The sequence below is a fragment of the Pan troglodytes genome, chromosome 2 (genome assembly GCF_028858775.2).
Source record: "Pan troglodytes isolate AG18354 chromosome 2, NHGRI_mPanTro3-v2.0_pri, whole genome shotgun sequence".
Classification (NCBI taxonomy): Eukaryota; Metazoa; Chordata; class Mammalia; order Primates; family Hominidae; genus Pan; species Pan troglodytes.
In genome coordinates, this window is record NC_086015.1 from 112,402,250 (window position 1) to 112,420,485 (window position 18,236).

Consider the following 18,236-nt stretch of genomic DNA (forward strand, 5'->3'; position numbering starts at 1 on the left):
GAGCTTAGTATAGTGCCTGGCATACAATGCTGCACTATAGGTGCTTGTTAAATAAACAGTGAATGAATTGCTAATTCCTTGAGAGTGAGGAAGCAAGATAGTAAATGCTCCCTGACCCATTCTATTGGTCATGATTACCTTGTCTGACCCTGTCCTTTTCTGTGTGTCTCTTCAGGACTCTACATCATTGATGAAAGCAGCTTGAGAAGTTTCAGACCATTGGGAAAGCACAAGAATGTATTACTCTAAAATCCAAATAGGCTAGAGAGTTTTAATAACATATGATCATGAAGCTAACTGGCATGAACTCATACATGTAGGGTTGCTTTACAAGACTATGGATTTTTCTTTTCCTTCTCTTCTAAAATGTATTTAATAAGCTCGTATTATTTTTAAATTGGTAAAGCATTAAAAATTTACGCCAAAGAGGTGGCACAAGGAATGGCCCCACATCAAGTTGTTCAATAAATGCATTGAAAAAAATTTCCCAAAGTGTGCTTTTTCCTTAGAGCATGCATGCAGATTCACTGATACTATAAATGAGGCAGATTAATGCCTGCACTTCGACAGGAAGGGTGAACAGAGACTATGACACTTGCTCCCATTGTGATTAGTCACTCATCTCACTCCACAGACAGAATCTTACTGTAACATCCCTTTCTCTGCTTATATCTCTGAAAGCAAAAACATACTTACAAGGACTTCAGTTTCAACTGTGAGCCCACTTTTTCATGCATTTTGATCAAACGGTTATTACTGTAAATGAACATTCCAGCTTGGCTTTGGTTTTCTACGTTCACTCCATAGAACAGGGAGAGCGTTCTTGCTGTTTTTAATTCTCTAGAGTTATATTTAGAAAGTTTAAAAAGTTGTTTATTAAACAAACATACACAGTTTAGGAAACTGCTAATAATTAAACTAGAAGGTTAATGTCAAAGGCATATATCCAAATATTTTGCAAAACCTGGTAGGCACACTCAGTTGTCTCTGTATAGCCAAGTATTCTGCATAAACATGATGCCAGTAACCATGCCAGTCAAACAAAAGCATTTACTGATTCAAAAACACATCTGCCAATTTAAATTTACAAGAACTAGAAAATGCTAAAAGAGTTCTGAAATATTAACGGGTTGTGTAGGTACATTGCAGCATTTTTTACAAAATGATGACTATTTTAAATTTTAGGTATTTCTAACAGTAGATGTGATTTCTAAATTTCAGCATGTTCTCAAGTCTCCAGATATCCTACATAGATTGGAATGTGCCAAAAGATATTCTCTGGCTTCCTCTCTAACCTTTTCCAAAATACAAGGTAAATAAGTTATTATAATAAAGCAAGTTTACAAGGGCAACGGAGATGAGCTCCTGTTTTTCTGACTGACCTTCTATATTATGTTTTGTGTGAGTTTTCTATTAAAAGTGTAAAATAGAAATTGAGAAATACCAAAATGTGATAAAAACAGCTATGGTAAGGAGTTATGATATAAACACCTGTAATATCAGAGGCTGCTGGAAGCTATGAAAACGCCTGGATGTGAGAGGCACATCTGGTTTCAAATACAAGCCTGTCTTTGTAATAACCATGTGACCATGGATGGTGCCTCTTAAACTTTCTGTCTCATTTGAAAAATGGGAGGAATACCTACCTAGCCACTTGTGATGTCATAAGAACTAAAAGAAATAATGTTAAATATAAGCCTGGAACAGATTAGGTATATAACAATCATTATTTTCTTTACCCAATCAAGAATGACACCAAAAATAATTCTCCTGCACTTACCCTGTAGCTCCCCTCTCTCCACAAACTTGGCCTTTTGTTTTCAGGCTTATGACCATGTGCTATTATAATTGACATAATATACTTATTGGACTAATTAAATGCATCTATCATTAAAGAACAATGATAAAGTTCTATCAATCCTTCCATGTGGATATGATATATATATATAGAACATAAGACATGAGTTAATATACTATATATTTATTAAACACATGTATATCTAAGGTTAAATATATAGGAATCAAACTTTTTCTCAAAAATCACTACTCAGTAATGAGATCCCAAATATTCAACAGAAGTACTGACTGTATAAGGGATACCTAAATAGGGTATTACAGGATACGACATAGTCACTCTACAATATTAAAGGATATACTGATATTCTTCTATTAAAAAAACCCAGCATTTTGCCATTAAAACAAGTTCATGGCAACTGGCATTATTATTAATAAAGTGTTGATTGGTCACTTTTCAAACATTTCACTGTATGAACCATCTCATACAGTGAACTTGTTTCAAGAAGGTTTTTATTTCTAAAGACCTTAGAGAGGGCTTTGTTTTTAAATTACAATTTCTATGACATTTATTTACATTTTTCTAGTAAATGCATAAGTAACATTTCACATTTATTTATTTTGATAAATGCAAAATTTACATTTAAAATTTAAGTTTTGAGGAAAGTTATGGTTGAATGTCAGTGCATGGTTCACGAAAAATAATGTTAAGAACTAATCATATTTCCCTTAAAAATAGTTTCACAAAGGTATCACAGCTTTCAAAGTCCGATCTTATGTGGGCAGCAGTGATTATTTTAAGTTTAACTTCTTCAGCATTTGAGTTGGAGAGCAAGTTCATCTTACAAATGTAAATATTTGGTTTTGTTAACATATCCTTCCTATTTTCATTTTTAGCGATATATAAGGAATACATTCACGTGAAACATCATTTCCTATCTTAAATTTTAAGCTACTAGACAAAGGGAAGAAACTGGAACCAACTCTCCAGAATTTAAATGGCAAATGACACAGAAGGAAAGTGAGTTATCAGCTGTTCCTCTGGGCAGTTCACTTCCTCATCCAGATATTTTCATCTAGCCCAATTAAATGCTGAACTAATTTTTCACTTTTTTTTGGAAGTTTTAACATTATGTAGACACACGTGTACGTGCAAATATATACTTTATCAATGTTTTACATTGCTTATCTTGGTTGTGGGAACTTGACTATATTAGGTTTCAGATTATAAGATGTCACAAGCTGAAAAAAATTGTCACAATAACCACTAAATCTACCTACTTAGAAACCAGAATTTGTTTTAACAGAGTACAGAGGATTCCTGCAAACAGAAAACCTTGTGTCTTACCTTTGTTTCTCTTTAAGATTCTTTTGCTTTGCTTCTACATCTTCCAAAGCTCTCTGTAATACATCCTGGAGAAGTGCATTGGTTGGGAGAGAACATAATGCCACTGAATTAACAAAAAGCAAGTTGATATTATCCTATTATCCAAATGTTTCAAGGGTAACAATAGCTCACATTACCTAATGCAATTCTACCATCATAGATTCTCAATACTTGATAAATTATTCAGGTCCAATACTTTAGAAGATAAACCAAATCCTAACCCACTATTCTCTTTTGTACATATCCAGATATCCTCTCTGCCTTTTAGAGAAAGAAAGTTTATTCTCTATAATGACACAAAGGCTTTGACAAAAACTACATGAAAACTTGGGTGAGTTATTTAGTGTACCCAGGCTCTGACTTTTGTTTGTGAGAACAATAAATGCTCAATTATGTGACCACGAAGTGTTTTTGCAGGAAAAAAAAAAAGATAATTGAGAAATTTTGTTAGTAGCCAACAGAAAATATCTCCTTCATATCGAATTCTGGATACCTCTAATATTTCTCAAACTTTCCCTTTATAGGATACCCCATGCCCAGTTACCTTTCTTATTAAACTTTTGATTTGATATACCAACTCATTCACTACTCTAAATCTGGTATGCTCCCTCTAACCAAGCAGAAGAGGAATAATTCATTATTGTTGTTCTCAGGCATAAGAATAGCCTCTTAACATGCTTCATTCACCTGAGGTGAAAGGTGGGTATCTCTCTTGATGTATGGTATACCACTGAATGAACACTATTTTCACTGAATTTCAAGTAAAAGAAAGTGGAAAATGGTTGGCAAGTATTCCATTTAAAATTCATCTTCCCAGAAGAATTTAAGACGTCAAAAGTTCAGGTCATTCTACTTTGCTCTCTTCTCTGCCTTAAAGAAACCAGAGTGCATCAGAACAACCGGACAAATTGGTCAAGGACTTCCCCACCCTGCCTGGCAGTGCCCCCAGAGCACAGAACAGAGGCAGGGAGAAGAAACAGCAGAAGGCAAAAAGGAAGCAAGGTCCTGACCCATTAGTCTTTTTCTGGACTCTCAAACATACAAAGCAAAGGGAAATGATTTCTTAAAAACAAAATTTTAAAAAGCTTAAACTATTAAAAATCAATGATCAATAACAATAAGATAGGTTTACCCTTAATTTAAAAAAAATGAAAAGAAAAAACTAAGAGAATTTGGGGCAAGCCATGGATAGAATTAACTTTGGGGCATTACCACAAGCTACTCTTTGATGTCATCCCTTACTCAGGACCTTAGATATGAAAGGTCTTTATCAGACACAGCCTTGGTCCTGGAAAGTCAAATGGCAAAATCACTGAAAGGATTCATATATTCAGTCTGTAGAAGAGGATGAAGAGAAGGTGAAGTAAGGCATTTTACCTCCATATTCCTACTTATCCCTTTGTATGTAAGCAAATAAATATGTTGCTTAATCATTCACCATCATTTAAAGCTTCATACCATATTTTTGGTAAAAGTTAGCAAACTTACATGTCTTGTAGCAATATTCTTTTTCTCTTAGTTGCAATGCATTATAATTAATAATAGTTCTTTTTAACTTATCTTACTCATGGGCATATTGTTAAGAATTACAAAGAATGTTTATGAACTGTGTGGAGCAACTCATAATAAAAGAGCTTTGTAAGCTGGAAGCATTCTTATTAATATTCATAATTACAGTATATAATTCCTAGCACTAGAAAGAAGGATTGCTTGTTAGACCTTTCCTTGCTTTCCCCATTTATTTAGGTCCACAGGGAGCTCTAATTTGAATAGATATTTTCAAGGAGACTCGATAGGCTAGTTTTTTCTTCTGCTGGCTTTTCATTATTTTTTCCCTTTCTCCTGTTACTTTCCTTTCCATTTTAAAGAAACGGGTTGTGATGCTCTTCCCCACCATTTCAAATTCACCCCATGTTCTGTTCATCTTTTCTCTCTGCCTCAGCCTTGCCCCCACCTGCTGAGTTTCCTCTCCTTTCTCTGAACTCATCTATTCTGTTTACCTGAGTTAAAATCAACTTAATCTTCTGAGCTTATCTGTGCTTAAAAGTTTAGGAAGTAGATGATAAGAGACAACTATGCACAGGAAAAAGCAAATGACACAATTTGCCATTTAATAAGACTACTCTCTTTACATGTCGTACCTTGGCAGGAGATAAAGAGGTTCTGTCACACTGGTTTACTTTGATTTGTGCTTCTTTCAATATGGATTCAGCTGGAAGTAGAAGCCAAATAGTTATAACACAGCAAAATTATTTCAAGCAATTTTAAGTGAGTATTTTCTATACATGTAGCATGACCAATGAAAATGGCATACAGACCATGATCTGAGAAAACCCTATGTTCCTCTTATAACTTACACATGTTAAATTTTCCTTCTATTGGGGTTTCATTTAGGTATGACAATTTATAGGACATAAATATACAAATATAAATTCAGAAGTCATGAGTTTTTAGCTGACAGAAAATGCTTTAAAATCCACAAAATATGGATATAGAGCTACTACTCACTCCCAGATATTAGGGAAGAGAGTTTTGTTCCTGCAGTAGGAGGAGTGAATATGTAGAACCTCCTTCTTTTTTTCTTTTTTTTTTTTGAGACAGAGTCTCGCTCTATCACCCAGGCTGGAGTGCAGTGGCGCGACCTCAGCTCACTGCAAACTCCACCTCCCAGGTTCACTCCATTCTCCTGCCTCAGCCTCCTGAGTAGCTGGGACTACAGGCGCCCGCCACCACGCCCGGCTAATTTTTTGTATTTTTAGTAGAGACAGGGTTTCACCGTGTTAGCCAGGATGGTATCGATCTCCTGACCTCGTGATCCGCCTGCCTTGAGAACATCCTTCTTAAAGCGGATGCAGTGCAGGGATCTAAAATGACCTAACACAGTGCTATGACAAGCAGGGTTTCTTAGTTTATTTTATTTTTTAAAATAGAGACACAGTCTCGCTATGTTGCCCAGGCTGGTCTTGAACTCTGGGCCTCAAGTAATTCTCCCATCTTGTCCTCCCAAAGTGCTTGAATTATAGGTGTGAGCCACCATGCCCAGACAGACAAACAAGGTTTCTAACAAATATCAATCTAGTTTGAAGTGTGTTCAGGATCATACTTATAATAATAATTAATATCATGAGTAAACAAACTCAGAGATGGAAAGAATGTGTTTTGAAGTTCCATAGAGACAGAAACTACATTTAATTAATTGTAGTAGCTCCTACAATGCCTAGAGCAATGTATGTCTCAGAATAAGTGCACAATTAACATTTGCTGAATGACTGAACAACAATGATGTAGGCTACAGGTAATCGCATACCAATCTTTACTGCTTCTTCTGCCTTTTTAACTTCATCTTTAAATGCTCCTTTAAAAGAAGATGTGACATAAAGATACTTTCTGGAAAGAAAGAAAAAAGAACATAAGTCAGATTATCATTTTAAAATACATAAGACAATATTCTTTAGTAAGACTATATGCTCCAGAGATACATAATTATTAAGAAAGATTCATCGAGTGAGTTGCATCCAGCTGGTAAATTAGCAAACTTTATACCTAAGTGAATTTCCTTGCCTTTCACTACTAGAAATGTTGTTTTTTTAAGGAAACTTCATGAGAGCGATAAGAAAATCGCCCACACAAATGTTCACTTAGACATCTAAAATAGGATAATTTTCTTTAAAAAATTTTATGAAGTTGTTCCCTTATCAAAGTTTCTGGTTAATATGCATAGCCCTCTTACTCAGATTATAATCGACACTGGATAAACTACTTCTCCTAGTCCCAAAACAATTATCTCTAACTGCGATGCTCAGAAACACACATTCATGTATCATTTTAAATTACTAAAAGCACATTTTCTGCTTTACTGATTGAGAAACCTGTTTTCAAGGTCCATTGTTTTAGTGATGGCAAAGATGCTCTAGAACAATAAAGGAAAAAATATATACATACATATATATATCCATAAACTCAAAGAGAACAAAGCATAGGTGAGAAAATTTCTACAGAACCTGAGGTTCTCTGAATACAGTTGAAAGTATGTGCACCTGTTATAGAAAATTCCTGGAACCGGGCTTTTAAACATTGGTTTAAATCATCATAGAGAGAAAAATTCTAGAATAATATTTGGTTTGAGAATCCTCAAAGCTATGTAAACCCTAAATGTACATCAATAAGAAAACTTAAATAAATCATAGTGCTATGCAATATAGTTAACAATGACAAAGTCTCCAAGATTTAACTGTAAGAGAAAATAAGTTGTACATAATTTTATGTTTAAAAAAACCTGTGTGTGCATGCATGCATGTGTACATATATATAATGTATAGAAAACAATCTGGAAAGATATTTATTAAACTTCTAACAGAGATTCTGCTTTGGGGAACATTATAGATTGCTATAGCACAGAATGAATCACAACTGGTAAAAGGGGCTTTTGGTTATTTGATTTTTTCCCATATCTAATTCTGTATTGTATAAATTTTTATTAATTTTACTATTTTTATGAGGAAAATAGAACCCTTCTCCATCAAGAGAAATAAAAATATGAAGAAACACTAAGTACCTTTCAAGGCTTTGTGCTGCAGAAGTATAGGGCATGACTTAATACAGCATTTTGGGTGACTGGTTTGATCAGAACAACTTGCAGAAATTTAAACTTTCATTGACTTTAATTTTCACACTTAAAACATCTGTTCAAAATACTCTGGCCAAAATCAAATATAGTATTTTAAAATATAAGTTGAAAAAAAAAACACACTTCAAGTAAACTACAGTTCTGAACTTTTATTAACACAGAAAAAATTAGCCCCCAGTTGTAAATCATAACTGCATTGGAGTATTCAATCATTATTATTTAAGTTATTAGAGTTTACCTGGTTTAGTTATATTGTAAAAATAATTCTAATCCTTAATTATTCTTTACAACATGTAATTAGGCAGGATCAATAATTTTCTGGTTCGTATAATATTGATAGGTAGAGATGTGGACGTCGAATAGACCTCCCAAATTTAGTGTGCCTACTATGATATGAAGAGAACTCCAGCCACCATTCCTCCTACCTCTACACTTGCACCTCCCCTATCATTCCGAAGATTTTGGTCAGGATAAAAACTCAGAAGGCCTTCTGGACTCCTCATTTTCTCTCCACCCCATATCCAATCCACTGGCAAGTCTTGCTGGCTTTACCTTCACAACATATCTGTAATCCAGACACTTTTCATCCCTTCCACTATTACCACCTTTGTTCAAGCTCATTTCTCTCCTAGAATACAGTAATAGTATCTATCCTACCTCAACTTCCCTCCTTTCTTCTTGTCCCATGAAATCAATTCTCCACTCAACAGCTAGAATAATCTTTTAAAAACATAGGTCAAGTAATGCCACTCCTCTGCTCAAGTCATTCCATTCTCAATACAGCCACTTCTTGTCATGTTGCTTCAGGCCTTACCTGATCTGCCCAATCTACTTCGATCTGTTTTCTGTGTTCTAGATAGACTAGCCTTTGATTCCTGTCTTTGCACTTACTGTCCCCTCCTTCTAGAACCATCTTCCCACAAAATTATTGCATAACTCACTGTGCTACCCACCATCCAAGATATCTCCTGTGTTTTTTTTCCTCCTGGTATTAATGCCTATGTGTGGTGCCCCCACACCCCAACACTGGTCAAATCTAGGCTGACCTGTGGCATGGCAAAAGTGATGGTCTGTCACTTTTAAAGATGGGTTCTAAAAAGTTGCAAGTTCTACTTTGTTCTCTTGAATTGCTCACTCTGATAGAAGTCAGCCATTATGTCATGAAAATACTCAGGTGGACCTATGCAATGGCCTTTGTTAAGAGGAACTAACTTGCCCCAAAAGACACACACACTCATATGTTTATTGACACATTATTCACAATCGCAAAGACATGGAATTGGTCTAGGTGCCCATCAATGGTGGATTGGATTTTTTAAAAAGTGGTACATATACACTATAGAATACTACACAGCCATAAAAAAGAATAAAATCATGTTCTTTGCAGTGACATAATGCAGTGAAGACCATCATCTTAAGTAAATTAACACAGAAACAGAAAAACAAGTACCTCATAGTCCCATTTATAAGTGGGAGCTAAACACTGAGCACACATGGACATAAACATGAGAACAACAGACACTGGGGAATACAAGACGGGGGAGAGGGAGGCAGGGATGGGGGCATGGGTAGAAATGATCCCTATTGGGTACCATGCTCACTAGCTGGGTGACAGGATCCATACCCCAAACGTCAGCATCACACAATATACCCATGTAAAAAACCTGCACATGTACCTCCTGTATCTAAAAGTTGAAATTTAAAAAAAAGAATTACCTGATATTTTATCATCCATTTTAATTTACATGTTGTTTTTCCTCCCCCACTAGAATGTAAGCTCCATGAGGGCAGGAATTTTCTCTTTTTTTCTTTTTTTTTTTTTTTCTGAGACAGAGTTTCACTCAGTCGCCCAGGCTGGAGTGCAGTGGCATGATCTCAGTTCACTGCAACCTCCACCTCCTGGGTTCAAGTGATTCTCCTGCCTCAGCCTCTGGAATAGCTGGGATTACAGGTGCATGCCACCACGCCTGGCTATGTTTTTGTATTTTTAGTAGAGATGGGGTTTCACCTTCTTGGCCAGGCTGGTCTCAAACTCCTGACCTCAGGTGATCTGCCTGCCTCGGCCTCCTAGAGTGCTGGGATACAGGCGTGAGCCACTGCACCCAGCCCAGGAATTTTCTCTTTTTGCTTTTGCCAAATGTCCAATGCCTACAAGACAGCCTTGCACATAGTGGTCATTCCATCCACTTGCTCTTACGCATTTGTATAATAACAACTACTATTGGTTCACAAACTTTTCAGAAACCTTGCTGTTTTTATGTTTAACATAAAACACTGTTTTATTTTAGCCCTCATAATAACCTCAGTGGCAGAGGAATTCCCAATTCACAGTGGAGAAGAGTAAGACTCAAGTAATTGCCAAAGGTCCACAACTAGTAAATGACAAAACCTAAATTCAAATCCAGATTTGGCTAATCCACATTTCGCTTCCAATTATCATACTGTAATAAAAGATTAAATAATTCAGCATTGTAAAAATTCAAAAATGGACACATAACATGCATGGTGTACAAAAGAATCACTGTTCAAAAATTACTAGTCTGATGGGTGGGTGGGGTGTTAGCATATGGAAAGCATCCCTAAATAACGAATTCTGTTTCAGAAACATAGTGTTGCAGAGTATTCAACAAGAGAACATAGCGTTAATGTCCCTGAATAACTTAAAAAGGACCATGCGGTTCCTATGAATGCACGGTAACACCCATCCCAACTCATTTGGACTCCTTTCAGCATTATGGGTCTATGGTTAAGCAATGTTAATGAAGAATGTTTGTTGCCTAAAATCAAGTAACACAACCATATAATAACTTGTCTTTATTATATAAACAATATTTTAAGACTCCAAGAATTATAGACTTATAAAATATTTAAGAGACCTGAGAAATCACCTAGAAATTTTTTCCAAAGTAATAATTTATTCTATGATCTAGACTCCTCCAGAGACAAATTTGTACACATCTTGGGTGGGAGTCCCTTCCGTTGCAATATACTCGAATGGGAAGCAGCCATCACTGGATATAAGTAATTTAGGTAGATTACACTCAATTTACTAAAACTCCCTCAGAAAATAGAGACAAATCCACATTTTCCATGGACTTAAACTATTTTTTACCCAAACTCACTGAGAGAAATTTAATTTGAAAAGATCGGCTATATTGATTGATCCAGGAGACACTTGGCGCTTCCCAGAAGAATGAGACTGATGAAAAGGAAACATTGCTTTGATATTTATTAGGAAATGAATGGACTGATTTATAGGGAAAGTCTCAGGATTGGTATATTTTATTTTCAAAAGATGATGGGCAGTATAATTAGAGATCAAAAGTAAAGCTTTTGCGAAATCCATTGGTGCATGGTCAGGGAGTACGATGCAGAGATCTATAATTTTTAGTATTAATATCTTTATGAGTGATAGCAAGGCCCTACTCAGGACAGCAACTGCAGTTTCATGAAAATAAGACAAGATGACAAATGTAGACATATAATAAAGAGTTAATGTGGTATAGGAGAAGAAACATTGAATTTGGATTGGTAAAGAATTTAGAGCCAGAAGGTTTGAATTCTTTTCTAGTTTTAACATTTCCTTATCTCTAAAATGGTGATGATAACCTAACACACAGTGTTACTGCAGAAATCAAATGAAATAGTTCAGGCAAAAAGGCACATATATAGGCAGTGTACACAAATTAAATGTTTCTCCCAATAGATATCAAGGTCCTCAAAACAAGAATTAATCTTATCTTTTTTCTATTTTTCCATAAGTTATTGGGGTACAGGTGGTGTTCGGTTACATGAGGAAGTTCTTTAGTGGTAATCTGTGAGATCCTGGTGCATCCATCACTCAAACAGTATACACTGCACAATATGTTGTCTTTAATTCCTTGCCCATCTCCCACTCTTCCCCCTCAAGTCCCCAAAGTCCATTGTATCATTCTTATGCCTTTGTGTCCTCATAGCTTAGCTCCCACATATCAGTGAGAACATAAGATATTTGATTTTCCATTCCTGAGTTACTTCACTTAGAATAATAGTCTCCAATCTCATCTAGGTCATTGCAAATGCTGTTAATTCACTCCTTTTTACTGCTGAGTAGCATTCCATTGTGTGTATATATATACCACAGTGTCTTTATCCACCTGTTGACTGATGGGCATTTGGGTTGGTTCCATGATTTTGCCATTGTGAATTGTGGTTCTATAAACATGCATGTGCAAGTATCTTCTTCAAATAACTTCTTTTCCTCTAATCTCAAACTCACAGAAAAATCTGATAAATGTTTGGTGTGTAAATGAAAGACTACCCAGAAACCACATCGAGAAAATGACCATTCTGATGGCATGCATGGTTGGAAAAAATGGATATTATAATATGTAAATATAAACTTAAAGGCCGGGCCTGGTGGGTGGCCAGGTGCAGTGGCTCACGCCTGCAATCCCAGCACTTTGGGAGGCCAAGGCAGGTGGATCACTTGAGGTCAGGAGTTTGAGACCAGCCTGGTCAACATGGTGAAACCTCGTCTCTACTAAAAATACAAAAATTAGCCAGGCGTGGTGGTGCACGCCTGTAATCCCAGCTACTGGGGAGGCTGAGACAGGAGAATCACATGAACCAGGGAGGCAGAGGTTGCAGTGAACCAAGATTGTGCCACTGCACTCCAGCCTGGGTGACAAGAGAGACTCTGTCTCAAAACAACAACAACAAAACCTTGAAAACATTTATGTTAAAGTAAAAAAACATACAAAATATAAATCAACCAGATACATATTTATAAATATATTCATTCTATATGTATAATATAAACATGTATATATATATATGGTTTAATAGTTCAAATGTATTGTGTAAACAGAAGATATACGTGAACTGTGATCATTTAGTGGAACTAATCACTGTCAAAGCACCTAAAATTCACTGAAGTAAAAAACAAATTTCTACTCGGGGTAATGATCTAACTTAGCATGCTCACTGCAGTATGTTTCTATTACTGCCAAATATTTGTTCACATCCAATTACTCTTTAGCATACCTTCCCGGATGTGATTTAAATTTTGTTTACAATGTAAAAATCTTACTATCAAAGTCAATGTCCTCACTTTGACAACTTTGGGGAGCATATCAATTTTATAAATAAAAACTCTGTGAAGATAACTGAAGAAAGATGAGTTACCTGGGTCTGTAGAGGCAATAGCAAAGATGTTTAGTTTTAACTCTCTTGGCTTGAATGAATATTCTCATCCATGGGTTAAAATACAGAACAGATGTGTAGGCTCTGAATGACCACCTCGCTGGGAAACTGAAATAGAAAATACAAAATGTCACAATACAGAGGACACAACAACTACATCTCTTTGAGAAGAAATAACATCAGACTATCAGGTTATTATTGTTACTACAAGAAGCTTCAAGAACTTTTCTTCTAAAACTAATGACACCACAAACACCAGCAAATATCACAACACTCACTTCATTAAGGAGGCCTCTAAACACAAGGCCCAACACAAATCACCCACACTTTGGTTAGAACTGAACTTTTGTTGGCAACCAACTTATTCTAAGTAGACTTATAACAGCAATCTAAAATATACTTTCCATTAAAGCTGTTGACCTAGGAGAACAAAGTCAAGTCAAATCAACAAAACAATCCCTCGTTCAAACATAACAAAAAGAATCTAGGCTCACATGAATAAAAAGCATTTCCATTAAGTCCTTATAAACAGAGAAATACAGTAAAAATGTTTCATTTGCTTTTAAAATTATGAACAAGAAACATGAAACTTCATTCCATAAATGCAATAAGTATTAAAATAAGTATTTATGGCCAGCTAAGGGGAAGCATCTGACCACATGATAATGAAAAAGGAGAAAAGAGAAAAATAAAGAATTGGAAGGCAATAAAACGGAAGCAAAACCAACATAAATAGCCTATGAAGAAAACTACCCTTGTAAAGCTGCATTTTGGGAAATCGTCATGTCATTGTATACTTATAACTCCAGGGAACTTCTATATTAAAGTCCGTTTATGAACTGTAAATCCTCTCCAATAAGACAGGAAATAAAGATCCACAACAAGCCCAGCCATGCTGAAGAAGCGATGCTCTTTACTACTCGGTCACAGAAAAGGCTACTCCACAAGGTCAAATGGAAAGCAGAAAGCAGTAAACCCATCATTTTTACACTTGTATCTCAGTCCAGAATAAGACAAAGATCATGGGGAAAAAAAAATGTGAAGCCCGTCTAAAGGGGAACTACTCAACAGGTTAACATTATTGCCAGTAACTCAGTAAGACAGGCAGAGCTCCAAGGAATTTTCAAAAATGAAGATGAAGCCATAAGAAATTCAAGAATTGCCTGGTTGGTTTTAAGTTCCTTCAGGCAGGATCTGAAGCTCATTAAAAAGTCAGGAATTCATCTTAATTGTTCCAAAGGAAATTCTCTTAAATAAGTCTTGAGCAGAATTTTCCCAGTATAAATTACATATTAGTATCTAGTCCATCACTCTTATTCCCTAAATATTAATACTAGTGTATTTTTTAATGTAACAAGATAGGCTGTCTGTATTCGAGTGTTGCACTACAAATACAATAATGTGGCTGCTTTTAGTATACCCAGAACTGCACAATTAACTATGTCCTCACCTGATAAAAGAAACGGAAAGAAGTTACCCTGGGATGCTTGCCATTGTTTAAATCCTTTCTGGATCTCCTGATGTTAAATTGCTCTTGTAGCTCTTCTGACTGTCTTCAAAACTGATACGTCTTTATCATTTGAAGGTAAAAAAGTCAAAAGTAATTCAGAGCCAACTTTGAGAATTTGAGAAATATGGTGAGAGATAAAACCAGCTAAATATATATATACACACACACATATATGTGTGTATATATATACATGAACACTAATACTTCTACCTTTTAATAGCTCAATTTATTCACTCATTCAGTAACTAGTTATAGGTAAATATTCATAGTATGCATGTTGGGGATCTTCAAGGTCTCCCCTATGTTAGGAGATTCACTGGAAGGACTCATGGGCCTTAGCACACAATTGTACTCATGCCTTCGACATCACAGTGCTGCAGTGAGGACACACAGTGGCTGACAAGGGAAAAAAAATAGGTGGAGTCTGGAGGAATCTGTCTGCTAGCTTTCCTACATTCTCTCCTTCTCATGAAAGTTCACATACAGCATAATTTTCTCAAAGCTATAAAAATGCAGCAACATGTGTGTGATGTTTCCATCTAGGATAGCTTATTAGAGACTTAGCATCCAAGGTTTTTATTGGGAAGCTAGCCACACAGGCACCTTCAGCCCAGCATGTAGCGAAGTTCCAGAGTCCCAGAAGGAGAGGTGGTTTGCATATAAGCCATATGGTTTGCATATCTAGACACAGCAAGCCACTGTTATCAGCTAGGAAAGGTTTTATGTCATTGTAGGAAACTGTTTACCAGGCAAGTTCCCAAAAGCTGGCCACAGACCAATTTTGCAAGCAAGCCTTTCTAAGAATAGACATCTGCTATGCTAACCCTTTTCTCTCACATGCCTACTTTTAGAAGTTCCTGTTTATTTGTGACAAAAAGAAGGGTACTACCTCTTATTTGTGATGCTTTTAATAAAAAGAAGACAAAGAGGGCTAAATATAAAACCTGTAAGTGAAATGGACCACGTCATTATAAACGTCAAACTTTTTAATGTGATGCATAAGATCCTTCATGGTCTGACCCCCGCTTAATTCTCCAGCCTCATCTCTTGTCTTCAGCCTGGCCATTTAGGACCACTCTCAGTTCTCCAGCCATGCAATCATGCTTTCTTATCCCCAAGGCTGGCATACTCAGTTCTTCAGCCACTCTTGCTTGGCGCACCCCTTTTCACCCTGCGGTATACAACTTGAAACTGCACTTCCTTTCGAAGCCTTCCCTCAGCCCCGAGAGAGATGAAGTGCTCTCCTTTGTGCTCCCCTCCTTCTGTACTTCCCGCCGTCAAGGCACCTGCCACTCAGTGCTGTCATCCTCTGTCTATGCATCTGCATCCCCAACTGGCTGTGAAACCCATGCAGCTAGCGCTCTCATCAATAAAAATATGTTGAATAAATGACAATCATTCAGGACTTCCCTGGCTTAATTTGGAATAAACAACAGAGGTTCCTTATGTATGAAGGATTATCTTCAATGGCAATGCTACCGCTCTTTACAAATAAAGCCGTCCACTTAGGAAAGGGAGATAAAAACATGCTAAATAGGATATCTTCAGAAGATGAAAGGAAAAAATACTATTACTCCACACTCACCAGGAACTGTTTCCATGTATTCTTCAAGAGTATTTCTTCCTGTTTCCTTCTAAATACCTTTGTTTCCTGTCTCCTTACACTTTGTCAGAAGTGTCCATATCTCTATCTTTCTCTCTCATTTTCTATGTTAACTGGCTACGATAAGAAACTGAAGAACGGAAGAGACAGAACAATCTCCCTCAACACACACACACACACACACACACACACACACACACACACACACACACAAACACAGTCACAGGACAGATGTGGGGAAAGAGGAGAGTATTTCAAGGCAGAAACTGGCTTCATAGTCTGTGGATATAATAGGAGGGCATGGAGTAGAATCAATGCTTTTGTCCCCTGCTCAGCACTGGGTATTCTTAACAGTCTCTAATTTAGCCCCTACCTGTGGCTGTGCTTTCTGTGTGGCCTCTTTCTTCTCCCAATCTGTCCACAGTATTCTGCTGCTGTTTTAAATGCTGCTCCATGTGCCATGCATCATGGGTGGATCAATGTGTTGCAGTCATCAAACTGTGTTAAGGGCAGTGAAGGAGCCAGAAACTAATGTTCTGTGGCCAAGGCCATAGCTCCTTGTCTGCTGATTCAGATTCTCTGTGGCTGGAGTCTGGAAACGTGAGGTTTTTAAAGCTACCCAGGTGATTCCTTTGATTCTGCCAGGTTTGGACACCACTGCCTACCTGACCTAGCGGACAGGGTAGTATGTAAGGCAGGTTGCCACAAAGAGGGGAGGAGAACAGTCTCTCACAGGTGTTTGGACCTAGACACGAGCTGAGAAATACAACTCCTCCATTATTCACACTGGGCACACAGACAACAGACCCCTATCTAGCCCAACAACTGGGCTACTTTTCCTGGATTGAGAAAATGACTCTAAACTGCAGACTAAATTAGGTCCCTTTTGCAATATCTCAGAAGTGCCATATTTTTATTCATGAAAATATTACATAACCAAAATTGTTTTCTAAATTACTCAAGTCCTTACAAAATCTCTGAAGACTTTTTGAAGTTGAAATTAACAGAGTTTGTATTATCTTGAATATAAACAAGTGCATAAAGATTTTTAACTAGTTTAAATTCTGAACTTTGAAGGGGGTAACCAAATTCAATATTAGGGTAGATTAAACCTATGAGAAATGTCAACTCGAAGAGGTAATTTTTTTTAAAAAGTTATAAGCTACACAAAGTAATGAAAGTGTTTCTTTTGTGACAACCACAGTATGGCAAGCAGCATATTAGAACAATTTGAAGCTATAACTTTTGATGTGTTCCTGGGCAGCTCAGTTAAGACATAAAAAGTAGAGACATGGAATGCTGCCCAATGACTGTCAATTTAGAAACATGCTGGCAACGTGGCACCTAATTTTAAAACATTACCTAGCACAAAATTTCAACTGCATTACTCTGTATTATATCATCACTCTCAGAGCTGTTTTTTGGATGGGTTTTTCTAGCTGCCTGAGATCGATCCCGAGCCATGGCGGATTTCAGGGATGTGGCAAGCCCCTTTGATGACAGCCAATTGCATGGCATGCCTTTTTTACTAGGGGTGTGCTTTTTTCTAGTTTCTTACAAAGTTGAGTTATTAATATTTGTAACGTTTTGAAGATAGTTAAGTCACTGAAAGTAACATGAGCACACAAAAATAATATGCAAAAGAGACAGGGTGAAATGGACACATGGTCCTGACCTCCAAAAAAGGAATCAAGAAAGATGATATAAGGGGTGATCTGGCCTTCACAGTTTAGAACTTGAAAGAGATTTCAAAGGTAACAGAAGTACTTTACAAAATATTTTAAATTCCCTCTCTCACCCTAATGAAGATCTCCAATGATCTTCAAGGATGAAGGACAATGGAACTGACATCGAGAGTCTAAACACCTTACAGTGAAAGCATTTGTCATGTCCTTAGAAAATTATCTAGACATTGACATTCAAATCAATTTACTTGAATGTAATTCATTTTTTATTTGCTATGTACCAGACACTGACTTACTTTCCACAGCATGATAGTAAGCTAGAAAGAGGTGTTGTAGGAAAAAGTAGAATGAGGGGAATTGTGGGGATTACTAAAATGTACAGAGATTTTTCCATGTGCCTGGTACTGTGCCTGTTCTATTTAAACAGCTTCCATATGAAGTAGATG

The 18,236-nt window shown here is 36.6% G+C and overlaps 1 protein-coding gene across 7 annotated transcripts in view; it reads right to left on the reverse strand.

The window, feature by feature from the left end:
- The window catches only part of MORC1 (MORC family CW-type zinc finger 1), a 159,803-nt gene that overhangs the window by 98,244 nt on the left and 43,323 nt on the right, over nt 1-18,236 (reverse strand). For all 7 annotated transcript variants that reach the window (XM_526261.8, XM_054680866.2, XM_016941616.4 and 4 more), the window contains 5 exons: nt 12,975-13,100; nt 6,489-6,568; nt 5,323-5,393; nt 3,143-3,207; nt 697-840 (listed from right to left, as the gene is read on the reverse strand). In XM_526261.8, the coding sequence (XP_526261.2) occupies nt 697-840; nt 3,143-3,207; nt 5,323-5,393; nt 6,489-6,568; nt 12,975-13,100 (486 nt within the window). The remainder of the gene's footprint in view (nt 1-696; nt 841-3,142; nt 3,208-5,322; nt 5,394-6,488; nt 6,569-12,974; nt 13,101-18,236) is intronic.